This window comes from Dipodomys merriami, unplaced genomic scaffold, assembly GCF_024711535.1.
Source record: "Dipodomys merriami isolate MVZ:Mamm:240054 unplaced genomic scaffold, mDipMer1.0.p SCAF_71, whole genome shotgun sequence".
NCBI classification, from domain to species: Eukaryota; Metazoa; Chordata; class Mammalia; order Rodentia; family Heteromyidae; genus Dipodomys; species Dipodomys merriami.
The window spans coordinates 645,001-671,918 of NW_027206302.1; the positions used below are offsets into that span (position 1 = coordinate 645,001).

A 26,918-nucleotide genomic window follows, 5' to 3' on the forward strand; every position below is an offset into this window, starting at 1 on the left:
AAGAAAGAAAGAGGGAAAGAAAATTGGGTGCCAGTGATCCACGCCTATAATCTTAGCTACTCAGGAGGCTGAGATCTGAGAATTGCAGTTCAAATCCAGCTCAGTAATGAAAGTCCATGAGCCTCTTATCTCCGCTTAGCCACCAAAAACAACAAAAGCCAGAATTGGAGCTGTGGTTCTAGTGGCCTTAAGCAAAAAAGTTCAGGGACAGTGCCCAGGCCCTGAGTTTAAGCCCCAGGACTGGCCAAAAAAAAAAAAGGAAGAAAGGAAGAAAAGAAAGGGGGAAGAAGTGATTCAACTCCCCAAGGAAAGGATGCTCCTGTCTGTGGATCTGTGGCCCATTGTCCTGTTGAAGCATAAGCGGAGTCTGGTTGCTGGCCTTGTGAGTTGCCTGCATCCATTGCTTCACTTGCAGGTGTCTGCAATGTGGACCACCAGAACAAAGCTGGCTATACTGCAGTGATGATCACTCCCTTGGCTTCTGCAGAGACGGATGAAGACATGGCTGTTGTCTGGAAGCTCTTAAGAGAAGGAAATGTGAATATCCAAGCTACTCAGGTAGGTGGTATGAATGCCATCTCTCTCCTCTTTGATAAATAGAAGGTGTCCCTAGTATTTTTCTGCAATGAGTGAGAAATTCTATGCCAGATGCACAGAGAGGTTTCTATTCCAGATTGCTGAGGTCTTCAGATGAAACTTATCCAAGGCCTGAGTATTTCATCTTTAAAGGTTCCTTGGATGGGGGCCAGTGAACTGTTCATTTATGCCCCAGTCTGAAACGGGGCACATTTTTACTGGACTTAACTTTGCCAACCAAATCTTCCCAAACATAGTCAAACTTTTGAGAAAGCCCACACAAAGTAAGTTCTGAGCCCCTGTGGGTGATCCTTGACCTTGACCCAGGCAAGGTACTCTAAGGAAGCCCAGTTCTTTTTTTTTTTTTTTGGCCAGTTGTGGGGCCTGAACTCTGGGCCTGGGCACTGTCCCTCAGCTCTTCAGCTCGAGGCTAGCACTCTACCACTTGAGCCACATTGCCACTTCCAGCTTTTTTCTTTTTGCTTATGTGGTGCTGAAGAATCGAACCCAGGGCCTCCGGCATGCAAGGCAAGCGCTCTTCCACTGAGCCACCTTCCCAGCCCGGAAACCCAGTTCTTTAAAGAAGTTCTCACCTGCAATCATTCTGTCTTTGAGCATTAAAAAAAACAAAGGAAAAAAAGGTCATGAGTATGTCCATCAGGCTGATAGAGAAAACATGGAGAGCCCAGGCAGAGAGCAGCTGTTGATCAGCTGCAGGAATATGAGGACCCCCCCCCATTTCCCTAGGCCCACCTTAGTCTAGGGAGTTGCCCAAGAGCCATCAGCACTCTGGTGACTAATCAGTGTGCTTTGTGTGTCTCCTTAGTCATTCAAATAAAACCACATCTCAACACATACCCATTGGGCTGGGAAAGTGGTGCAGTGGTAGAGTGCTTGCCTTGCATGCATGAGGCCTTGGGTTAGATTCCTCAGCATCACATAAGCAGAAAAAGCCAGAAGTGGCACTGTGGCTCAAGTGGTAAAGCACTAGCCTTAAGCTGAAGAGCTGAGGGGCAGCGCCAAGGCCCAGAGTTCAAGACCCACAACCAACTGAAAAAAAAACAAAAACACCCATCTCTCTTACTTCCCTACGAACTAGCGTCAGTGACATTGGTCTGGGCACAGTAATCATGTCATGTCCTCAGGAGCAGGGCCGTGGCCTTGAGGCACAGGCAATCCAGTGACTGAGTGGACCCACATGTCCTAACATTTCTAGAAAGGTTCATCTAGATTCCAGAGAAATAGAGACCCAGGACATGCTTATGAGCAGAACACCTGTCATAACCCTGCTATCGATGATGACAACTAACAGTTGCTGATACTTGAAACACAACACTTAGGTCTTACCACAGTCCAAGAAGCTGATAATACCATTGATTATTCTGGGACACTTGTACACATACACATAGGCACCAAGCAGCAGAGCCAGGATTTTTCTGATTCTAAACCTTCTATCTTTTCTCTAAGACCTAGGTTTCTTGGCAGGAAAATGTGGTCCAGAAACGACTCAGTTGAGAGTTTTAGCCAGCCAGCACACAGACAGTCATGGCCTTAGTGTTCTTTTTCATACAAGACACCTTTTTAGAGCCTTGGGGATCTGAAAGAAGAGAAAGCATATACTTGTAACCTCATGAAGTCTGGTATCACATCAGAGAGACTTGCCTGGAGCCCAAGAGGACTAAGGGTAAAATATGATGGAGTCATATGAGAAGACTATTGGAAAAATTTAGGACCATATACTATATAGCATATAGTATATACTATATACTATCAGAAAATCTATGAAAAATAAGAAATAATAGTCACTTCGTAGTCAGAAAAATTATCTCCAAACATGATTGTATTTATACATTTTCCCCCTCATTTGATCCCCACAAAAGTCTTATAAGGTACATAGGTTTTTAAATGTATCTTGATTAGCATATATTAGTTATGTAAGTTTCATTGTGACATTTCCATACATGTGCACAATATATCCTGATCAACCTTTCCCCCTCCCCTCCCCCCCCCCCCCCCGGTCACTCTCTCTTATCCCACTCTTCCTTTCTTAAAACATTTTCAACAAACTTCCCTCTTCTGTTTTCTTCTTTGTCCAAAAGCCGGAATTGAACTTGGTACCTGATGCTTTCACTCATTGGCTGGCGCTCTACCACCTAGCCATGCCTCCAACTCCACTGTTCTGTTTTCATGCATGTATATAAACTACCTCAACCATATTCATCCTTGTTCACCTTCTTCATAAGTCCTATATTTCTGTGTGCTGATCCTGGACCTTGAGGCCTGGAATCTGTCTGCGAGCTTTTATACTCAAGGCTAGCGCTCAACCACTTGAGGCACAACTTCACTTCTGGTTTTGTTGTTGTTATTGGTGGTGGTGGTGGTGGTTAATTGAAGAAAGTCTTGTGGACTTTACTGCCTGAGCTGGCTTTGAACCTCAATCCTTAGGTCTCAGCCTCCTGAATAGCTAGGATTACAGGCATGAGCCACTGATGTTTGGCAATTATACACACACACACACACACACACACACACACACACACACACACACACACACACACACACACACACACACACACACACACACACACACACACACACACACACACATATATATTTGCTAGTCATGGAGCTTGAACTCAGGGCCTGGGCACTGTCCATGAGCTTCTTTTAGGCTCAAGGGTAGCACTATTATCACTTAGCCACAGTGCCACTTCTAGCTTTTTTTGTTTGTTTATGTGGTACTGAGGAATCAAACCCAGGGCTTCATGCATACTAGGCAAGCACTCTACCACTAAGCCACATTCCCAGCCTTACATTGATTTTTAAGCAATTTGCCTTCAGGGAAGGCAAATGATGTGACCAGGGCCACTGATTGGTAACCAGGAGAACTAGAACTTACACTTGGTTCCTGATTCTAATCCAGTGGTATATTCACCTGTAATCACAAGCATATAAAAGATTAGTGTCAGTGAACATAAGGACACAAAGGGTCCTAGATATCATTAAATGAAACATACCAGAGGCTGAGCAGACCAAAGCTTGCTAGAAAAAGCTGGCCTGGGCGAGCAGTAGGAAGGCATGGTTCTGAACCCTCCATCTTTGTCTTCCTCAACATTTATCCACATGTACTTGGTGCTAGGCATTGGGGTCAAAAGATCAGTATTTCACAGCTCCTGAGAAACAGGAAGATTAACGAGCTGCGATACAAGTACTAAGTGTCACAAGATAGATTTCCTGCCTGGACTTCAGAGACAGCTTTAGAGAGAGTATTTGACTGGGGTTTTGATAGAATAGAATAGAAGTTTGCCTTGTACATCCTTTGCTGGAAGTAACCTTAAATCCCTGTGGCCCTTTGTGTAGGGAGGCCAGACTGCTCTGATGTTGGGAGTCAGCCATGACCGGGAGGATATGGTCCAAGCACTCCTGAGCTGTCAGGCAGATGTCAACCTGCAGGACCACGATGGATCCTCAGCCCTCATGGTGGCCTGTCACCACGGTAATGCCGACCTGGTGAGACTGCTCCTAGCACACCCAGCCTGCAACAGCAGCCTAACTGACAAGGTGAGAGTTATAGTTAACAAGTAGGTGCTTAACTTCTGGTTGTCAAAAGTGTCCTGTGGAATTCAAGAAACTACATAGCTGGGGCTGGAAAGTGGCTCAGTGGTAGAGCGCTCGCCTTACATGCTCGAGGCCCTGGGTTCGATTCCTCAGCACCACATAAGCAAAAAGAAAAAAGCCAGAAGTGGCGCTGTGGCTCAAGTGGTAGAGTGCTAGCCTTGAGCTGAAGAGCTGAGGGACAGCGCCCAGGCCCAAAGTTCAGGCCCCACGACCGGACCCAAAAAAAAAAAAAAAAAGAAACTGCATAGCTGAAGAAGTAAAAACCAACCTCATGAGGCTATTGTAGGATTCAATTGGGGGTGATATGTGGTAAAAACTCTTAGAGCATTAGAGCTGAGAAAGCTACTACCCTAACTTTTTATAACACAATCCCAGAGAAAATGTGGCTAGGACTGGCTTGGCCCTGAGTCCGACCTCGTCATAGCAAAAACAGCATGAAGTAGCAATTCTGAGGAGAAACTCAGTAGAGTTTCTGGATAGCCAGAATAAGGAGAAAACTGTACAGAGTTCTTTCTGATTATTGAACTGATTATAGAGCCACTTTATGGCTTATTCTATTTAAAGCAGCCTCTTGAAGTTACACTGCTATATACATGCCTCTTTTTTTTTTTTTTTTTTTTGGTCCGTTGTGGGTCTTGAACTCTGGGTGCTGTCCCTCAGCTCTTCAGCTCAAGGATACCTCTCTACCACTTGAACCACAGCGCCACTTCCAGCTTTTTCTGCTTGCATGGTGCTGAGGAATCGAACCCAGGGTCTCATGCATGCGAGGCAAGCAAGCACTCTACCACTGAGCCACCTTCCCAGTCCCAACACATGCCTCATAAATAAGCATTTTTATAAGATGATGGTGATGATGATGATAGTGTTGATGATCCTGCTGATGATGGTGATAACAATGGTAATAATGGAGATGGCACTGGTGGTAACGAGATAATGATGGTGGTGATGCTGGTGCTGGTAATGATGATAATGTGATGACTATTATGATGATGGTGATGATTTGATGGTAAAGGTAATGGTGGTGATAGAGATAAAGATAATGATGATAGTGATGGTTGTGATGATAATGGTGCTGATAATCCTAATGTTGATGATGGTGATGGTGGTGGTGATGATGATGATGATGATGATGATAACTAGTTCTTTTTTTTTTGTCGGTTGTGGGGCTTGATCTCTGAGCCTGGGCATTGTCCCTCAGCTCTTCAGCTCAAGGCTAGCGCTCTACCACTTGAGCCACAGCACCACTTCTGGCTTTTTCTTCTTATGTGGTGCTGAGGAATCGAACCCAGGGCTTCATGCATTCAAGGAAAGCACTCTACCACTGAGCCACCTTCCCAGCCCCATATCTAGCATATTTTGAGGGCACAGTCAAATGCCAGCTACATTGACCAAATCCTTTAAACACCAGTATAACTGGTGTTTGTTTTATTACTACTGCCATTTTCTGGAGGAAACAGTCACTGATGGTTAAGATTCATATCTAAGACCACATCAGTGTATGGAACCCAGCTTCATCAAACTCCTAAGCCCATACTTAGAAGTGTGTGTGTGTGTGTGTGTGTGTGTGTGTGTGTGTGTGTGTGTGTGTGTATGTGTGTGTGTGTGTGTGTGTGTGTGTGTGTGTGTGTGTTGTGTGTGTTGTGTGTGTGTGTGTGTGTGTGTGTTCCTGGAGCTTGAACTCAGAGCCTGGGTGCTACCTCTCAGCTTTTTTTTTTTTGGGGGGGGGGTCCGGTTGTGGGGCCTGAACTCTGGGCCTGGGTGCTGTCCCTCAGCTCTTCAGCTCAAGGCTAGCACTCTATCACTTGAGCCACAGCACCATTTCCAGCTTTTTTCTTTTTGCTTATGTGGTGCTGGGGAATCGAAACCAGGGCCTCAGGCATGCAAGGCAAGTGCTCTACCACTGAGCCACCTTCCCAGCCCTACCTCTGAGCTTTTGCAGTCAAGGCTAACGCTCTACCACTTTGAGCCACAGCTCCACTTCAGGTTTTCCAATGGTTAGTTGGAGATGAAAATCTCATAGTCAGGCTGGGAAGGTGGCTCAGTGGTAGAGCGCTTGCCTTGCATGCCTGAGGCCCTGGGTTCGATTCCTCAGCACCACATAAGCAAAAAAGCCGGAAGTGGCGCTGTGGCTCAAGTGGTAGAGCGCTAGCCTTGAGCTGAAGAGCTGAGGGACAGTGCCCAGGCCGAGTTCAGGCCCCACGACCGGACCCAAAAAAAAAAGAAAGAAAATCTCATAGACTTTCCTGTCGGGGCTAGATTTGAACCACAAACCTCAGATCTCAAATCCTAAATAGTTAGGATTAGAACTGTGAGCCACTGGAGCCTGGCTGTCATTCCCATTTCTGTCATGTAGCCATGTGTCTGAACACCCTATACCATCAGAGTGTCTGCTGGTTGAATGAATAAACCTTCAACTTCAGAGGGTGATCATCATAAGTGAACCTGTTCCTGATCCTGACAGAAGGGAGCATTTCTAAAGCACTCATGGGAACTAAAACCCTGTCTGTGTTTTAACTCCCTAAAAAATTAAATTTTAAGCCTGCATCAGCGGCTCACCTCTATAATCCTATCTACTAAGGAGGCTGAGACTCTTATCTCCAATCAACCACCAGAAAACCAGAAGTGGCACTGTGGCTCAAGTGGTAGACTGATCACCTTGAGCTGAAGAGCTGAGGGACAGCACCCAGGCCCATCACCAACCAAAAAAAATAAATTTTATCTTATTTGTATGTGCTGGTACTGGTACTTGAACTCAAAGCCTTGTATTCTTGCTTGGCTGGTGAGGATGAGGATGATGCTGTACAATGTGAGCCACACCTCTACCTTCACCTTTTTGGTGGTTAATTGGAGATCAGAGTCCCATGGTCTTTTCTGCCTGGGCTGACTTTGAACTATGATCTACAGATCTCAGCCTCCTGAGTAGCAAGAATTATGGGCATGATCCACCAGCCTAAGGCATGATCTCTTAGCCTAGGGACATTTTATTTGTCATAACTGAAGGAGAAAATGCTCCTGACAGTCACTCCTGGGTAGAAACCAGACATGCTGCCTAACATCTACAGTGCACAGAAACAATAAGTATTCTTTGACCTAAAATATCAATAGTGCCCTAGTTGAGAAGCCAGTTCAAAATGAGGACTGAACTCCAAGTGAGCTGAGAGCCAGTTGTCTAGTGCTGGATGAGGAAGGCAGGGCAGCACAGAGGCACAGGCTAGCTGCAGGTAAGAGTCTAAACTGGAAGGAAGGGCCAGGAAGACACAAAGCAGGAACCAGGCCTAGAAGATGCATTATTAGGAAAGGTGAGTAGCATGATGCCAGCAGTGCACAGAGCATGCTCACGGCAAAGTGATCCCACCAAGGGCCCATTTACACGCTGCTTGCTGGGTCACACGTGACTAAGGTTCACAGCCACGTGTCCCCAAGGTGACTTGTGTGAGCACAGAATTGCCTTGGATGACTGCAACAGAGTTCATGTCCAAAAATTGCTTCCTCTTTCCATTCAAGTTCAACATAAACTCCAGGTCCTTTGGCTAGGGTTCAAAGACGATTCAGAAAAATCATTACCCTGTCTTTGGGGACCTGCAATGGGACAGAGACAGGGATGTCACTGAGGCCTGAAAATTGGCCTTGAGATTTTGCCTGGGAAAAGGGCATTCTGGGCGGCTGCTTCAAAGCATCCTCAAATTGGAAACTTCAGAAGGCAGAGATTATGCCTAGCTCACCTCTGCCTGATCTATAGTGGGTTTGTGATGAATTCTTATCAAATGGAAAGACACCTACATCCCAGTGTGTGTGTGTGTGTGCGTATGTGTGTGTGTGTGTGTGTGTGTGTGTGTGTGTGTGTGTGTGTGTGTGTGTGTGTGTGTGTACATATGCATGCACACACACACGCCAACCTCTCATCCCACTTCAGGTCCAGCTCTAGCCCACAGCGTTTCTGGGCAGGTTTACCATGCCTGGTTCCCTGTTGCTCACAGCACGGGCTCCTTTCTAACAGGGCCCTGACAGAGGCATTTGAGGGGGGGACACTTGTCCTTCCCGGGTGGTCTTGCTTCTCCTGCTCTCTGTGTGTGCAGATAGAGGCTGTTATCTCCAGATGCACTCTGTGAGAGTATGCATGTCTTCTGGGACTGGCCCTGAGGCTCTTTCTCATGTTCACAGTAAGCACATGGCGTTTATGGAGAGCCGCCAGGCTGACAAGGCCCATCTGACCATCACAGGGCAAAGAACACAGGCTTAAATAGTCCAAGCCCCCTCCTCCCAACAGGGTGCCTAGCAGCATGTCTGGTTGCTTTGTTGCAACCCTTGACCAGTCTGAGGAAGTTCTCTTTAGGATTTGATTGTTCCCATTCTCCAACATAGATGGTTGAATGTGGAGCAATCTGAGGCCTGGGCCCAGAATCTGAACTGCAGCCCTGAGCAGGCTGGGGCTAGGTGTGGGAGGAGGGGGGTGGTGGGGGGAGAGAGAGACTTTAATCTATCCAATAAACACACCAATTGCAAGGTGGAAAGGGTGGGAGGAGAAAGATCCAGGGAAGGCTACACAGGTAATTCAAAGCCAGCTTGGCATATACAGTGAGACCCTGCCTTTGAAAAAATAGAGAAGAGAGAAAAGAAAAAGAAAAGAAAGGTCCAGAGAATCAGAGGAGTTTACCGAGAAGGAACTTTGTATGTTTAGTGAAGCCCATGTGCCATCTTCAGGGTCCCGCTGAAATACTACTTCCTTCCTGTCCCCCAATTCTGTCCCTTTTTCCCCTTTCCAGTGACCTCCCTGATCCTCCCCTCTTCCTCAGCTTTTTGCCCTGTACTGCAGCTATGACAATGAGGTTCTACGCTGATTTCAAGGAAAAAGCCTGAAGAGTTTGAAGCTAGGGGCTCACATGTCCTACCTGCTCCCATGAGAATGTTGTCGCAGGGCTGGGAAGGTGGCTCAGTGGTACAGTGCTTGCCTTGCCTGCATGAGGCCCTGGGTTCGATTCCTCAGCACCACATAAGAAAAAAGCCGGAAGTGGCGCTGTGGTTCAAGTGGTAGAGTGCTAGCCTTGAGCTAAAGAGCTGAGGGACAGTGCGCAGGCCCAGAGTTCAGGCCCCATGACCGGACCTCCCCCCCCAAAAAAAAAAAAAAGAAAAGAAAAGAAAAGAAAATGTCACATTTCAGGAAGTAATTCTGCACACATAGAGTAGAGGGCAGCAGCAGGGCTGAGGTGCCTCCCTGCCCAGCAAACCCCTTCCTACAAATACAGCTAAACGAAAAATAAAAAGAAATCAGGTCAGATTTTATGTCCCAGTAAATTACCAAAAAAAAGTGTTTTGTTTTGTTTTGAAATGTGTTTAGTTTTCACAATTCTAGATACAGGATTTGCCCACTCTCAGAGACTGGTACCCACATGGAGTTCACACCCATCCACACCCAGGAGTGCCATTTCCTTCTCCTTTTCCTCCTCCTCCTTTTCCTCCTCCTCCTCCTTCTTTCTTCTTCTTCTTCTTTCTTTCTTTCTTTCTTTATTTTTGTTGATCCTGGTCCTAGAAGCTGTCCTTGTTGTAGACTTTTCTGCCCAGGCTAGTTTCAAACCACCATCCTCAGATCTCAGCCTCCTGAGAAGCTAGAATTACAGGTGTAAGCCACCAGCACCCAGCTGATCCTCATCTCATTATCCAGATGGCATTTTAATCACCTCCGTTCTTGGGGGTCTCTGGATGTTTGAAATATACTATCCCTGATGTGCCCCCTCATTCTCTTCTCTTTGGGGTAGAAGGCACATAGAATGAGATTTCTTTCTCCTTTGCTTTCTCCTCTGCAGGCTGGCCACACAGCTTTGTCCATCACTATGAAATCACCCACCTCATCCGCCCATGTGGAGATTGCTGAGCTTCTGCAGGCCCACTCGGAACGGGGCAGGTCCCTGGGGCTGTAGGAGCTACAGAAGAACTGGCATCCAGAAACAAAAGTCTCCTTTTCTGGACTCTCCTTCAGCCTTGGAGAGGGCAGGGGTCATAACCACAGGGCAGCCCCTCACCAGAAGAAACTATGTCAAATATGCACATACATTCCTGTCATGTAATTCTGCTCCTTAGGATGCTTGTAGTTGTTGCCTTAGGCCTTGTTCCCAAACCACATGGGTTCCAAGAAAGAGTCCACGGTAGGAGAGAGAGCACTGGGTCACTGGTGCCATCCTCAGCCTGGAATTCTTCGTGATGCTTACCCCTGCAGCACTGTGGAGCCAGCCGGCAGACAGGAGTACACGCATCTGCGCACATTAGATAAGCAATACTTTTTACACGGAGTTTTAAGGTGCGCTGTCTTTTTATTTTTAATCAAGAGTATACACATAGGTCCCATTGAATATGCACGTCTGGAGAGGATTCGGGGAGGACTTACATTGCCACCCTGGCAATCATTGTCAAGAAATCTCTAGGGAAATAAAACACCACAAAGACAGGTGAGATGACCAAGTCCTTCTTGGGGAGTTGGTTTAGATGGAGTTGACACAAACATCTTCAATCCAGACACGGTAGAAAGAAGGTATTGAAGTCAATGCCAGCCATAATCTTGAACACTCTGAGCCATCCATTGGCTCTGTTTCACTCCATGGGTATTGGCATTGATCAGGAAACCCAGTCCCATGACAAACGGCACATGTATCTTGGCGGCATTTGATCACTGCAGCTATTCTTCATGCGTGAACGAAATGAATTGGAGGGAGCTTTCTCCTAAAGTTCTTGGCTTCAAGAAACCTCTGCCTTCCCTCCATGGTACTGTATCTGTATGGGCAGGGGTCTACTCTGATGTGTCCCAGGCTCCTGACTTCCAAGCTGCTGGGCTGCACTGGAGCTGGCCAAAGCCCTCCTAGACTGACAGATGTCTCTACTGGACAACTCTTTCCTAAGCTTCTATAGTTGCTAAGGCTCACACACGCATGGCTTATATTCATAACTCGCTAATGGCAATCTAGAAATGTGGTTTTTCTCTCCTTTTTGTCCTGATATTGGGGCTCACACTCAAAGCTGGGTGCTGTCCCTTACCTTTTTTGCTCAAGGCTGATGTTCTACCACTTGAGCCACTTCCAGCTTTTCGGTGGCTAATTGGAAACAAAGACTTTCACAGACTTTTCTTGCCTGGGCTGGCTTCAAATTGAGGACCTGATATGCCAGCCTCAAGTAGCTAGAATTACAGGTGTGAGCCATCAGCACCCAGCTTGTGAAAGTGTTCTTGAAAGTCTTTTATGAAAATGAATAAAATTCCCCTTGTGTTAAAAGGTTAAGACATGGAAGTTGGTGAGCTTCACACTGAAAACACAAAGCAGTTCTTATTTGAGCTGCAATGCCCGCTGCCTGGTACCCCTTGGATGGGTCACAAAGACACCTTGGATGTCAGCTTCAGAGTCTCTAAAAGCAGAAATGATCACACAACCTACCTCTCAGGGGGGCTGCACAAGAAACTGTCCATGGGAGTTTGGAAATCCAGTTTGCCACGCATAAAGACTGTCTTGAGAAATGGCATAACAAATGTCTTTACACCACTGGAATTTAAAAGAACCAGTGTCCCAGAGTAGGTTCATTGACATGCATTGCTGCTGCTCAGAGGTAAAAGAGCAAATGATGAGCTAAAGAATGCTTCCAGGGACTTTCAACCTCAAAACACACCCGAGCAAAACCCTCTATTAAGGAAGGTCCCAGCCCAGTGCTTTGTGCAAATGCCCTAGGGTCTCCGCAGCATTCAGCAGGTCAGGTCTGGGATGAGGCCTGTTCTGTACTTGTGGCCAGTCCCCAGGAGGTGAAGGCAGTTGGGTCACAACCACACTTCTCTTTTTAGCAAGGCGCTGGCCTGTCTTTATTATTTGTAAATTAAAACGCTGCCTCTTCACCTTCTGTATCAAAATGTCTACATTTCTCTGCTCTTGACTCGGGAATTTGCAGCGCACATCTGTATTAGTCCATTTCTTGTTGCTATACCAAAATACCTGAGGAAGGCTACTTATGAAGGAAAACAAGTTCATTTAGCTTAGTTTGAAAGACTGAAAATCCAGGAGACTGAGGACAGGGGGGACAGACCAGAACAGTTGAAGGTGCCAGCATGCCTGCATATTCAGCATTTCTGGGGAATATGCTCTGAACGTGTGTAGCTGTTTGTCTGCTCTCTGGGACTTGAACTCAGAGTCTTGTGATCTAGCTCCAATTGCATGCTCACAGTTGATGGGCCATCACTTGAGCCAAGCCTCTAGCCCTTGGCATTGACTTCTAATCACTGATGACATGGGAAGCTGTTTTTCTCCCCTTCATCAGCCTTGACTACAACCTGGGCCAGAGGGAAATGCCCATGACCTGGGGTGGACTTCTGGTGTGCTAGAGCAGATGACAGCAGTGGCCTTTCCTGTACCGCTCCTGGTCCATGTACAGTCTGGAAACAGGAACCCTGCTCTACAGCTCCCAACAGGACAGTTTTCCTGCTGCAGACATCTGGAAAATGAGCAGGCTTATGTAACAGGTGCTCCATAAATATTGAATGATGAACTCTATGAAAATCTACCGTCAAAGAAGATTGTATAAAAGAAAGATGTTTAACAGCATTTGTGGTTAAATATTAACACTGTATTATAATAATGTATCCAAATAAAATTAGGGATATGCTTAAGGCATAAAAACTGAGCAGGATAGTGGGGGGTAGGGATTGCCCCTGTGCTTGGAAAGGTCAGGTACACACAGCCTGTAGTTGGGAGAGATGCCGACATGTCTGGCCCAGATCAGAAAACTTGATGGCATTTCCAATATGGAGGGTAATTCTGTTGGGAAGCAGGGGCTGAGTTGCCAAGAAAACTATTGGGAGGGGGCAGGTGGCCTATATCTTCTGAAGAGTCTAAAAGGCACTTTACATGAAAAAGTTCAGCATATCAACTCTCCCCCTTCCCCACCAAAGAAACACAAAAAAATTCATAAACTAGGGCTTGAACAAATGACTTGCATTCCTTCAGGTTGATAACACTGAGGCCCTCTGCCATTTGCGGTACACTGCTAGTCCACTTTTTTGCTGATTAATTGGACAGGTACATACTGGCTTTGAACACTAACCCTCTAGATCTCAGCTTGAGTAGTTAGGATTACTGACACAAGCCACTCCTACCCCTCCCCATTCCTCCCCTTCCCTCCTCTCAGTCTTGGGGATTCAACTCAGGGCCTGGTCACTCCTTGAGCTTTTATTTTTCAAGGTTGGCACAGAGATCCTTAGTGATTTTTTTTGTTTGTTTTTGGTCAGTCGTGGGGCCTGAGCGCTGTCCCTCAGCTCTTCAGCTCAAGGCTAGCACTCTACCACTTGAGCTACAGCACCAATTCCAGTTTTCTGGTGGTTTATTGGAGTTAATAATTTCATAGACTTTCCTGCCCGGACTGGCTTTGAACTGAGATCCTCAGATCTCAGCCTCCTGAGTAGCTAGGATTGCAGGTGTGAGCCACCAGCACCCAGCTTCCGTAGTGATTTTGTGTTGGAAGGCAGTCTTCAGTGTTCAGTTCCTCTCTCCTCCACATACCTTTGACTGGCCCTTCTTCCCAGCTTAGTGCAGCTTTGTCCCTCAGCCCTGCTAATCTTCCACACTCTCCAAGCCTGTCTCCCCTTTAATAGCCTTCCTTTCTATTTTTTGGGTCAATTGTGGGGGTTGAACTCTGGGCCTGAACCCTGTCCCTGAGCTCTTCAGCTTAAGGCCAATGCTCTTAACACTTGAGTCCACAGTGCCACTTGGTTTTCTGGTGGTTTTTTGGAGACGCAGGACATCCTGCCTGGGCTGGCTTTGAACCATGATCCTCAGATCTTAGCCTCCTGAGAAGCTGACTACAGGAATGAGCACTAGCTAAGCCTTCCTTTTCTTAGAACCCTCAAGGTGTAAATATTTCCATTCCTAACCCCCCACTTCAGTACACTAAGCTTGAGAACCTGTTAGCATGGAAGTACCTGCGCTCCACTGTACCCCACACCCTGCTACTGGCATGTGACCAGCATATCCTGACCTCAAACTCATCAATAATTCTTCACAGCCAACAGACTGGGTTCCAGCTTCAGAGTTAGCTTAAAACTGCACGGAGTGCTGGTGGTTCATGCCTGTCATCCTAGCTACTCAAGAAACAGATCTGAAGATCACAGTTCAAAGTCTATCCTGTCAGGAAAGCCCATGAAACTATCTCCAATAAACCACCAAAAACCAGAAGTGGATCTGTGGCAAGTAGTAGAGCAATAAGCTCAGGGACAACACTCAGGCCCTGAGTTCAAGCTCCAAGCAAAAGTTGCTAGGTGAGGCAGCAAAAGCCTATAATCCCAGTAGTTAAGAGGCTGAGGCGGGATACCAAGCCCCAATTCAAGGTGCTTGCTCAAGGTCAGCCAGGGCAAGACTCAGACAGCATTTTAGCCCACACTGCAGCATGACTACCTCTGATTCTCATAGGATAACCCAAGCCTGTGATGGCAGAAAGCCTGACAGTTGAGTAGAACTTGCCTCAGGTGTGCCTGTCTGACCAAGTCCCCAAGTACCTCAAGCCAGTGAAACAGGCTTCAGGTGTAGCTTCAGTGACTATCAGTTCAGTGAAAGGCCCTGAGTTCAAACCTTAGTCATCAGTACTGTTCTAATACTGCAAAAACCAGACTTCAAAACCATGAGCATGACAGGTTTTGGTGGAAGATTTCCAGCTTGCACCAGCACAAGCCCATAATCATTAGCTACTCAGGAGACAGATCTGAGAATCAAGGTTCAAAGCCAGCCAGCCCAGGGCAGAAAAGTCCCCACAAGGCCTTTATTTCCAATTTCTAATTAACCACTCAAAAACCATAAATGGCAGTTTCTCAAAGTGGTAGAGCACTAGCCTTGAGCAGAAGAACCTAGGGACAGCACCCAGTCCAACCAAAAAAAAAGGTCCACCAGGAAAGAAACACTGGCAAGCTAAGGAACCAGAACCTGAACATAGGGAACTTGCCTAGAAGTGGGACTCACAACCAGGTGTTTTGAGGCCAAAGCAGGTAATCACTTGGCAGGTGCTCATTGGAGGACAGGACAGAGTTAGCAGAAATGACAGATGGAGAAACTGGACAGAGGACTTTTTTTTTTTTTTTGGTTGGTTGTGGGGCCTGAACTCTGGGCCTGGGCGCTGTCCCTCAGCTCTTCAGCTCAAGGCTAGCGCTCTACCACTTGAGCCACAGCACCACTTCTGGCTTTTTCTGCTTATGCGGTGCTGAGGAATCGAACCCAGGGCCTCATGCATGAAAGGCAAGCACTCTACCACTGAGCCACCTTCTCAGCCATGTACAGAGAACTTTTTAAAAAAAACATTTGGCCAGGGAGAGATCAATTGTCCTTATGGCAAAAGCTGTACGACCCAGTCCATTTTCTAGCCATAACAGACTGATTGATGAATAAAAAGTCACATATTTGGGGAGAGTTTTGATCCTTTGATGTGTCTAAGCAATGACATATAAAAGCTATTAGACTATAGAGAGTAACAATGACAGAAGCAATTTGAAAAGGTAAGAAACTTTTAATATAAGCAAATGAGGCATAAGCAAAAACAGCTTTCATATAGTCACATAATGACAAAGTTTTATTTAACAGAAAAGTTTATTCCTTTGCAAGCTAGGATCTTTACCATTAAAGTTTACAAATGGCTAGCATTTACCATTTATAGATTGCCTTATCCAACATCTAGCTAATAACATTTCCTCCCCTTACTCCAAAATAAGCTGTTAGCTGTCCATCCTTCTGGGCACAATGTGAGGTCTCATTTCCCAGATTTGTTGACTGTTTTGGATGTGGTTTGATGGGAGGAAAGGACTCAGATTGACTAAAGTATATCCTCTAATGATTCTTTCAAAGAGGGCACAGAAGAAATAAACCTCCTAAATTCTTCAGTATCAAAAAACACTTTTGTCTTACCCTCAAAATCAAATACCAATTTGGCTGGATACCGAATTCTAGGTTCAAAGCCTTCCTCTTGCAGAACTTTAATGATATTGGTCCACTGACTTCTAGCATCTAAGGTACCCACAGACAAGTCTGCTGTCAACCGGATTCTTGTTCCTCGATAGGTTACTTCTTTCCTCTCTCTGGAAGCCCTTATAATTCTATGTTTATCATTGGAATTCTGCAGCTTCACCAAGATGTGCCTAGGAGTAGGTCTCCTTTCATCAACTGAACTTGGTACTCGGTTAGCGCTGACAATCTCAAGACCGAAATCCTTCATTTCTGGAAAGTTTTCTTCAATAACTTCCTTTATTATGTCTTCTGCTTCATTCTCCTGGGTATCTTTTTCTGGGATTCCTATCAACCGGATGTTGGAACTTCTGAATCTGTCCTCTCTATCCCTTACCCTTTCTTTGCTGATTATGTGCTTAGCCATTTGCGTTGCATTCTTGGACAACTCCTCCACTTCATCTTCTAGACTGTGTATTTTAGTTTCAAACAAGCCTAACAGGTTATAGAGATCATCTATTGAGTTTTTAATTTCCAAGACATCTGGATGACCACTGTTTATGTTTTCAACCTTCTCTCGTACCTCCCTAAACATATCGATGACACTTCTTCTGAAGTTTTCTTCTGTTTCCTGGATTAAGTTGGCGTCTCTAGATGCAAGGCGTTCTATTTGGAAGGTCTTGTGTCTCTCTTCCCTTGTTTCCCTTGGAAAGGAAAGGATTCCTGGTGCAGCACTCAAGTCTGTCTGTGAATGCTGTTCAGTATCACCACTACTTACTTCTAGTGGCTCTGGGGGAGGGGACAGATATAAGGTCAGGCAAGGTGTAGCTCTCTCCTCTCCTTCCTGGGTTTTGTTTACTTGTCGGCACTTCACCAACTTTTTCTTCTCTGTATCCCAAACCAAATAACTAAAAGCAATTTCTTTAAGTCCATAAAAGTTCTCTTTTTTCTTGGGCCAGGAGGTAGTTTTCACTTTTCCTACTTCCTCTTCCTCCTCCATCTGGTGATCCATTACCAAGTCAACAAGACTAATCTCCAAGCCATCTCTGGCCATTTTCTCAGTTCCAAGCTTTGTGTTTACCACAGAAAGACTCTGAAAGGTGGAGCCCTGTTCCTCTCTTAATATAGAGGCCTCTTCTGTCTCTTCCCCCTCCTCCATTTCTGAGGCCTCTTCTCTTTCCTCCTGTCCTGAGGTTTCTTCCCCAAACTCTTCTTCCTCTATCTCTGAGGCCTCTTCCTCTTCTGTCTCTGAGGATTCTTCCTCCTCCTCGGTCCATGAAATCTCTTCTCCCTCCTCTTCTGTCTCAGAGGTTTCCTCTCCTTCCTCTTGCTCCAACCTGGAGGTTTGTGAAGACTTTTGTGTCTCTACATTCTTCACCTTTGACCCAGCAACTTTCACCTCTTTGACAAACAGGAAGCTCAAGCCATCACATGCTGTTCCTCCAGCCTCATGCTTTGAGTGTGTTTTACCCTGAAAGTTATGCAAATTATTTAAGTTATGCAAATTATTTTAATCACTCATCTTTGACATGATTAAAACTTCCATTTCACTTCATAAATTCAGTGTGGCTAACATCTAACAATATGCAGTCAATTCTAGAAAATTATTAACTACTTGATTCCCCTTTGGGTTTGAACTTGGACCTTGCCATACTTAAACCTTCTCTCCCCTGGCCCTTTATTACTATTGGTCTTTTTTCTGGTAGGACCTTACTTTTGCCTAGGCTAGACTCATTCTGCAGTCCTCCTACCCAAGCCTCCTACATAGCTGGGATTATGGGCACACACGTTTACTTTTTTTTTCTTTTGTCACTCATAGGGATTAAACTTCTATTTGGAAGGTCTTGGGCCTGGACATGTCCCTGAGCTCTTCAGCTCAAGGCTAGTACTCTACCACTTGAGCCACAGCACCACTTCTGGTTTTCTGGTGGTTATTGGAGAAAAGAGATATAACTTTAAGTTTTATATAAATATATATATATATATACATATATATATATAAAGTTATATATAACTTTGAGGATTATTTACTTTAAAAAATTGACTTAGCTGGGTATTGGTGGCTCATGCATATAATCTAAGTTATTCAGGTGGCTAAGACCTGAGGATTGCAATGTGAGGTTAGCCCAGGCAAGAAAGCCCATGAAACTCTTATCTCCAATTAAGCACAAACAAAGCCAGAAGTGGACCCCATAGCTCAAGTGGTAGAGTACCAGCCTTGATTTTTAAAAAGCCCAGGGATAGTGCCTAGGCTTTGAGTTCAAGTCCCAGGATCATCACAAATACACAAATATTTTAAAAAATGATTTAACCTTCAAACTACGCTATACCAACTATTTTACTCATGAGCTTACCATTTTTTCTTGAATCCCCTCTCTTTTCCCTTTTTGATTTTGTGGCAGTACATCTTTCAGCAATCCCTTCACGAACAAATTCTGGCTGGCAAATTTCCTGAGGGTCTGAAGGTCTGAAAATCTCTGGATTTCACCATCACATTTAAAGGCCAGTTCAACCCTACACTCAAGTTTGGGCTCAAAGTCATTTTCTCTCAGGATGTCAAAGATGTGAGCCCATTGCTTACTAATGTCCAGTGTTGCAGATGAAAAGTCAGCAGCCAGGGTAAGCACAGCGCCCTCCTGGGTCAACATTTCTTCTTCAGAGGCCATTAGCACTTTCTCCTTAGCCCCTAACTTTTGAAGATTTTTGTCCTCTTCCAACTGTTTGACCACTTTGTCTTTTTCATTCTTCCTATTCCCTCCTGGTGTGACTTCTGTATGCATGCCGAGATTTCTATGCCCTTTATCCTTACTACATAAGACTTCTTCCACACATTCCGTGGCTTTGAGATGGTGTGATAGCTTCTCACCTTGTTCACGATTGTACTTTTTAGCTCTGTCCAACACATTAGCTTTCTTTCTTTGAAATGTTAAGTCTTCTGTATCATCATCACTTTCAGAGTTTTCGTCTTCTGTTTCCTCCACTAATTCTTTTTTCTGTGAAGTTAAAGCTTTTACTTGATACTCTGTCCTGCTAGTAGCATTCTTTGAACTTTTGTGATCAGGTACTTCATTACCTAACATTTCCCTTAGGTCATTTTTAAGGCTTTTTCTTATGTCTTCAATCATCAAATCTCTCATTTCTTCCAAGACCTTAAACTTTTTCCTAACAGCTGCAGATGTGGCTTTGTATTTTGAATCTAGCACTGGGGATATCTCCCTGTCAGTTCCTATTAACTGCTTTTGGTGGACATAGGTGGCTTTCCCCTGTTTCTTCACAAGTCTAGCCATTTTTTATTATGTGCTAGATACTGTGGGTATGTTGCCACAACGATACTTTCTTTTCCCAAAGAGTAGTTTTTGTTCTTGCACACTGGCTCAACTCCAGAAATCCAAAATCTAAAATTTAAAGGGAAAAAAATTAACCACTTAATTACTGAAGAAGTATTTTCCACTTAAGGCTAATGCTCAAACAATTTGAGACACAGTACCACGTCCATTTTCTGGTGGTTTATTGGAGATAGAAGTCTCATGGCTTTCCTGCTGGGACTGGCTCTGAACCATAATCGTCATATCTCAGACTCCTGAGTAGCTAGAATTACAAGCATGAGCCACCAATACCGGCTTGAAGAGAATTTTTTGTGTGTATATACCCACTGTGTATTGAACACAGGATCCACATTGAACTAGGCCCTAGAGCTCATTCTTGGTTTGTTTGTTAGGTTGTTTTTTTTTTTTTTTCCTGCTCAAAGCTGGTGTTCTACCACTTGAGCCACATCTCTACTTTGTTTTTTCCCGGTCATGGGGCTTGAACCCTGGGCTTAGGTGCTGTCACTGAGCTCTTCAGCTCAAGGCATGCACTCTATCACTTGAGCCACAGTACCACTTCCGGTTTTCTGGTGGTTAATTCGAGAAACAGCCTCAGGCTTTCTTGCACCAGCTGACTTTTAACTGGGATCCTCAGATCTTAGCTAAGGTGTGAGCCACTGGCACCAGGCTCTGAAAATTTTTTGTTAGACAAACTTAAAAATGAGCTTAAGTTTCTGGAAGAAAAAAAAAAAGCTTAGTTAAGAAAACTGTGGGGGCTGGGAAGGTGACTCAGTGGTAGAATGCTTGCCTTCAATACATGAGGCCCTGGCTTCGATTCCTCAGCACCACATAAGCAGAAAAAGCTGGAAGTGGCGCTGTGGCTCTAGGGATAGAGTGCTAGCCTTGAGCTGAAGAGCTGAGGGACAGTGCCCAGGCCCAGAGTTCAGGCCTATGACCGAAAGAAAGAAAGAAAGAAAGAAAGAAAGAAAGAAAGAAAGAAAGAAAGAAAGAAAGAAAGAAAGAAAGAAAGAAGGAAAGGGGGGAGGGGGAGGGAGGGGGAAGAAAGAATCAATCATTTCAATAAGCTTTTCATAAAAGCTTGGAAGAAGCGCTGTGGCTCAAGTGTAAGAGCATTAGCCTTGAGCAAAAAGCAGCTCAGGGACAGCACCGAGGACTTGAGTTCAAGCCCTAGAACTAGCACAATATTTCAGCTATTTGAGAGGGTGAGGTGGAGTCTAGTAGTTTGTATCCAGCTTGAGAAATATAAGAGCCTACCTCAAGAAAAATATATTATACATTCACACACAAATGCATCTATCTATCTAAACTGGAAGTGATTGGCTTGGGGCATCACTCAAGTGGTGGAGTACCTGCATAGCAAATGCATGGTCCTGAGTTCAAATCCTAATACTGCCGAGACAGAGAAAGAAAAAGAGCTGGGCGCTGGTGGCTCACACTTATAATCCTAGCCACTAAGAAGGCTGAGATCTGAGGATCATAGTTCAAAGCCAGCCTGGGCAGGAAAGCCCATGAGACTCCTATCTCCAATAAATCACCAGAAAACCTAAGTGGCACAGTGGCTCAAGTGGTAGAACCCTAACCTTGAGTTGAAGAGCTCAGGGACAGTGCCCAGGTCCAGAGTTCAAACCCGTGACAAAAGAGAGAGAGAGAGAAAAGAAAGAGAGATATTAAGTACAATATCGAGACACTGAATGAAGCCCTGGGTTCAATTCCTCAGTACCATATAAATAGAAAAAGCCAGAAGTGGTAGAGTGCTAGCTTTCAGCAAAAAAGAAGCCTGGAAAAAAGAGACTTGTGATTTTCCTAGTTAACTTTGCTGTTTAGGTTCAGTATATTAAGCATTAAATATGGATTACAGTAAGCACTAAGTGCACTATTCTAAATTATAAAAGTTTGAGATGGGCTGGGAATGCGGCTTAGTGATAGATAGAGTGCTTGCCTAGCATTCATGAAGCCCTGGGTTAGATTCCTCAGTACCACATACACAGAAAGAAAAAAAAAAAAAAGCCAGAAATGGCACTGTGACTCAAGTGGTAGAGCATTAGTCTTGAGCACAGAGGTTCAGGGACAGTGCACAGGCCCTAAGTTCAAGCCCCTGACTGGGGGAAAAGAAAAAAATGTTTGAAATGATTTGGATGGAAATTCCCCTTTTGATTGCACAGATTAAGACTTCCCTGCCAAACCAGCTGTCAGATCAACTCGGAATATTGTTTCTCAGAGTGTAAATATGGGGGGCCTTGTCCTGAGTGGAACAGAAGAAGTAAGGTTGAGTGGGAGGAATGTCTGAGCCCAGAAGTTTGAATCTAGCCAGCTCAACATAGAGAACAATGGAGAGACCTTCCTCAGATGTTTGCTCTCCCTCAAAACCAAGAGAAATAAAAAGCAAGTTTGATGTGCAATTAACTCAGGAATAAGACAAATAGGTCTGTGGCTCAAATTTAGATTCTGTTCCGCACAAAAAAAAATCAACTTGAGGCTAGTTCACTCAGGGACAGCACCCCAGCCCAAGCACTGGCACCAAAAGACAACAAAAGGACAACACAGGCAGCAAATATATACTCAACCCAAACCAGAAATTAATAAAACATCTTGGAGAACTGAGCTGTAACTCAATGGAAAACTTTGTGCTTAGCATGCCCAACGTCCTAGGTATAATCTCAGCGTGCACATGTGCTGTGTGCACTCACACACATATACATAAAACTAAAATAAGACTAACAACCAAAACCTCCTTATGGTTTTACTTATGCAAGAGCTAGCTGGGCACAGGAGGTGAACTCTTCAGACTATATGAGTGAGACTCAAACATAAAAAACAAAAATACAAAGCTGGCACTAGCTCAGCAGTACTGTGCCTGCCTAGTTAGTATCAGACTGAGTTCAAACTCCCCCAATCCTGTGAAAAAGAAACAATGAGGGCTGCGAAGGTAGCTCAGTGGTAGAGCACTTGCCTTGCATGCATGAGGCCCTGGGTTCGATTCCTAAGCACCACATAAGCACAAAAAGCCAGAAGTGGCGCTGTGGCTCAAGTGGTAGAGTGCTAGCCTTGAGCTGAAGAGCTGAGGGACAGTGCCCAGGCAGAGTTCAAGCCCCACAACCAGCAAAAAAACAAACAATGAAAAAGAAACAATGGCCAGGTGCTAGTGGATGACACTTGTGATCCTAGCTACTCAGGAAACAGATCCAAGGATGATGATTCAATTCAAAACCAGCCCAGGCAGACATATCTGAGACTTGTCTCCCAATTAACCAAAAACCAAACTAAAACAAACAGAAACAAGCTCGCCACTCTCCACCCCAACAACAACATAGAGATGGATGCATGGCTCACAGTAGAGTACCAATCTTGGGCGGTTAAAGCCAAGAAAGAATGAATGAGAGGCCCGGTATCAGCACACACAGACACAGACATACTTAGAAGATGTAAGGTAGTGCTGAGGAAAATTCAGACTTGAACACACACACGAGAGGAGCATAATTCACAGAAATGAAACCAAGTAAGAGATAATCTATGAAGGAAAAGATATATATATATAGATATATATATTTACACATGTATACAAATTATATAAATATATACGTAAATATAATACATACGTGTAAATATATACATATACATAGACTTTCCTGCCCAGGCTGGCTTTGAACTGTGATCCTCAGATCTCAGATTATAGATGTTAGCCACCAGTGCCCGGCTAATCTTATTATTAATAGGATTCACTTTTATCTGAGTTGTACCTAAATCCTCCAGCGTTTTAAAAACACCTCAGGACAAAGTTACAAATTGAAGGTAGATTCCTCAAACAGAATGCAACAGCGTGCGTGTGTGTGTGTGTGTGTGTGTGTGTGTGTGTGTGTGTGTGTGTGTGTGTGTGTGTGTGTGTGTGTGTGTGTGTGTGTGTGTGTGTGTGTGTGTGTGTGTGTGTGTGTGTGTGTGTGTGTGTGTGTGTGTGTGTGTGTGTGTGTGTATTCACAAAGGCCAAGGAAAGCCATCCTGGATAGCAGCTGTGTCTTAGAAATTAAAATAGGGGCTGGCTTAGTGATTCAAGGCCTGAGGCCCTGATGCCCACTGGGGCTCTCCAATAAAGCACAATAGCTAATGATCCAGCCCAAATGAATACAAGCCCAAATAGGAATCAGATATTCAAACAGACAATGCAAATGTCTAGGCCAGGGTAAATGGAAAGATCAGACGTGACCTGTACCTATTACTCAGCCATTCAAGGAAGTTCTCACACATACCTGGAAGAAAGGTGCTAATAAAGCAAGCACAGCCAGTAATCCTGTCATCAGAGTCTCATGGACTTTCTTACCCTGCTGACTTTGAATTGTGATCTCAGCTTCCTAAGTACTTAAAAGCAAATAACCTAGAAACCATTCATTTCACTAGACAAATTAAAGGATATTAATCATTGTAGACAAGTACCGGCTCACACCTGTAATCCCGGTTACTCAGGAGGCTGATGTCTGAGAGCTGTGGTTTAAAGCCAGCCTGGGCAGAAGTCTAAGACTTTTTATCTCCAGCTAATCATCAAAAAGCTGGAAGAGGTGCTGTGGCTCAAGTGGTAGATTGAGCCAGAGTGTGAGGCCCTGATTTCAAGCCCCAAGACCAGCACACACGTGTAACATGCTCGTGCACGGGCACACGCACAGGCACACACATGCGCGCATGGGCACACAGTTGTAAAAACTCAATTTGATAAATTCAGCCCCATCTATGACAAAGTAACTTCCAAACCTGAGTAGCAGGAAGGGGTGTTGGGAGGTGTGCGGTGCGGAAGCCAACTAAAGCTGCCATTTCCTACTGATCAAAAGCCCAGGGGATGCCGAGCACCTTTGGCTCATGCCTATTATCCTAGCTACTCAGAAGGCTGAGATCTGAGGACCCAGGTTCAAAAAGCCAGCCAGAGCAAGCAAGTCCTTGAGACTCTTTATCTTCAATTAACCGCCCAAAAGCTAGAAGTAGAGGTGTGGTACAAAGGTTAAGAGTGCTAGCCTGGAGCAAAGAAAGCTAAAGGACCACGTCCAGGCTTTGAACCCCAGAAAGCACAACTGCTTCACCCAGAAAAACCAAAAGCCATTCACCAGGATGAAGCTGTATAGTTAAAGCACAAGGCAATGCAACAAAAAACTTTCCATTCATGATAACAGGTTCATAAGATGCATTCATTCCAAATGTAGCAAAATGCAAATCAAGGCACGCTAAGACAAAGCTGAGGTGAGCGGCAGAATGTGGACATGGTGGCTCATACCTGTAATCCTACTCAGGAAGCGGAGATCTGTTGATCGAAGTTCAAAGCCAGCCAGGACAGGAAAGTCCGTTGAGACTCATCTCCACCAACAAATAATAAAAGGACTTTAAAAGTTACAAAGAGAAAAATCATTGGAATATACAACTTTTTGAGCTGGAGGCATGGTTCAAGGGGTAGAGTGGCAGCCTCAAGCAAAAAAGCCAAATGAGCACAAGGCCCTGAGTTCAAGCCCCACTGCTGGAACCAAAAATGGCAGCCTTTTGGGGGCCAGGCCTTGGGCTTGAACTCAGGGCCTGGGTGCTGACCCTGGGCTTCTTTTGCTCAAGATTGGTACTCTACCACTTGAGCCCCTTCTGGCCCTTTCTGTTTATGTTGTACTGAGGAATTAAACCCAGGGCTTCAAGTATGCTAGGCAAAAACTCTACCACTGAGCCACATTCCCAGCCCAAGAACCTATAAACCTCTTACATAATAATGTTCCACATTACTTAATCCACAGTTGTGGTTTTTGGTTGGTCATGAGGCTGGAACTCAGAGCATAGGTCCTGTCACTGAGCTTTTTGCTGAAGGCTAGTTTTCTACCACTTGAAGCCACAGCACCACTTCCCCCAAAGGTAGCCTTTAAAAAGAGCTGAGGGCATAGCTCGAGTGGTGGAGAGCCGTGGGTTCAATCCTTAGTACTTGAAAACAAAAAGTAAGAACAAGCTGGGTGCTGCTGGCTCATGCCTGTAATCCTAATACTCAGGAGGCTGAGATCTGAGGATTGTGGTTCAAAGCCAGCCTGGGCAGGAAAGTCGTGAGAGGCTCTTTATCTCCAATAAACCACTCAGAAAATCTGAAGTGCTGCTGTGGCTCAAGTGGTAGAGCACTAGCCTTGAGCTGAAGAGCGGAGGGACAGCGCCCAGGCCCACAGTTCAGGCCCCAGGAAAGACAAAAAAATAAAACAAAAAAACCAAGGCCAACGTCTAGTCACACCTCCACCCCAAGGTCTAGAAGTTGAATCTGCATTTCCTTCTGCACCCCAGGGGGTGGTTTAACCCATCTCAGCAAAGTAGTCTCCAGAGACTGAGACACTGCACGAGCACGCAGCCAGTCAAGGCTTCTCCCAGAGTCACGCCTCAGCCCAAGGGAGAGGAAAGGGGGCAAGGGGGGAAGTCTTTCCAAAATTAACTTCAGCACTTTCCAGAAAGGGAGAAAATAAAGAAACCACCCAACCCCACACCAGAACCCACCACCCATTCAGGAAGGGGCATTTACCTAACAGGAAATGCAAGTCATAAGCATATGAAGGGAGGATCGGCGGAGCGCAGCCATGGAGATGCAAAGGAGAGCTCTCCATCCTCACCCCACCCACCCAGCCCCCTGGGCCTCCGGGACCGAAGCCTGAGCCCCAGCCCCAGGGCTTGGGTGGGGTGAAGAGTGGGAGCCCCCCCCCTGGATCCCCTTCCTCGCTCACCGCGGGGCTGAACCCCCGATTCCGATCCCGTCCTGAGGGTGTCGCCCTGGGACCAGGCTGTGGCCGCCTCGAACGCGCCCGGCTTCCACCGCGCGCAGGCGCACGTCCCGCGTGGGGCCTCCGCGCCCTGCCATGCAGCCCGGGACCCACGAGCGGGGGAGCCCGCTGTCGAGGCCGGGCGCGGTCCGCGGCGCGGCCGCCCCACCCCTGGGAGCCAGGGTCCAGGCGAGGCAAGCGCAGGCGCGGAAGGGACCCCCTGGCTGGCTGCTGGGTGCCGTGACCCCTGGAGGACACGGGAGCAGCTTCGTCTCCGGATCCAGCCACACACCCCTTTCCCTAGCAAACTGGGGAGACGCCAGGGACCGTCCAAGTCTGCCCCGCAGCCCCGGGGAGGAAAAGTCAGGGCAGGCCCCGGCCCCCACCCCACGGAGAGCACCGGAGGCCGGCGCCCGGAGGCTCGGCCTGCACCTGAGCAGCCTTACCTGGCGAGGACCGGGGAGCGGAGGCGGCCGGACACGAGGAGCGGCTCCGGACTGCCGCCTCGACCCTTAAGAGCTTCGGCCGGCCCCTCCCCCGAGGGGGTTAGGGGTCTCCCCGCCCAGCCCCGCCCTCCTGCCAGCCTCCCCTCCCCGCCCAGACCCTCCCTCCTGCCAGCCCCTCCTCCCCGCCCAGATCCTCCCTCCTGCCAGCCTCCCCCTCCCCGCCCAGATCCTCCCTCCTGCCAGCCTCCCCCTCCCCGCCCAGACCCT

The 26,918-nt window shown here is 46.1% G+C and overlaps 2 protein-coding genes across 3 annotated transcripts in view; one reads left to right on the forward strand and one right to left on the reverse strand.

Moving 5' to 3' along the window:
* Positions 1 to 12,780, forward strand: part of Kank4 (KN motif and ankyrin repeat domains 4) — a 76,902-nt gene extending 64,122 nt beyond the window's left edge. Inside the window, exons 8-10 of the mRNA XM_070008726.1 lie at positions 416 to 558; positions 3,937 to 4,137; positions 9,996 to 12,780. Coding sequence (XP_069864827.1) covers positions 416 to 558; positions 3,937 to 4,137; positions 9,996 to 10,109 — 458 coding nt within the window. The 3' untranslated portion in view covers positions 10,110 to 12,780. The remainder of the gene's footprint in view (positions 1 to 415; positions 559 to 3,936; positions 4,138 to 9,995) is intronic.
* A 2,924-nt stretch (positions 12,781 to 15,704) lies between these two features.
* Positions 15,705 to 26,714, reverse strand: L1td1 (LINE1 type transposase domain containing 1). 2 transcript variants are annotated; one of them, XM_070008753.1, is made up of 4 exons: positions 26,652 to 26,714; positions 24,714 to 24,793; positions 18,491 to 19,531; positions 15,705 to 17,607 (listed from the first exon to the last, which is right to left on the reverse strand). In XM_070008753.1, the coding sequence occupies exons 3-4, from the start codon at positions 19,421 to 19,423 to the stop codon at positions 16,009 to 16,011; spliced, it is 2,532 nt and encodes an 843-aa protein (XP_069864854.1). In that variant the 5' UTR covers positions 19,424 to 19,531; positions 24,714 to 24,793; positions 26,652 to 26,714; the 3' UTR covers positions 15,705 to 16,008. The 2 variants fall into 2 exon arrangements, with proteins under 2 accessions (XP_069864854.1, XP_069864853.1); XM_070008752.1 differs by lacking the exon at positions 26,652 to 26,714 and adding an exon at positions 25,971 to 25,993 and having other exon boundaries at positions 24,714 to 24,817.
* Between the last annotated feature and the right edge of the window lie 204 nt (positions 26,715 to 26,918).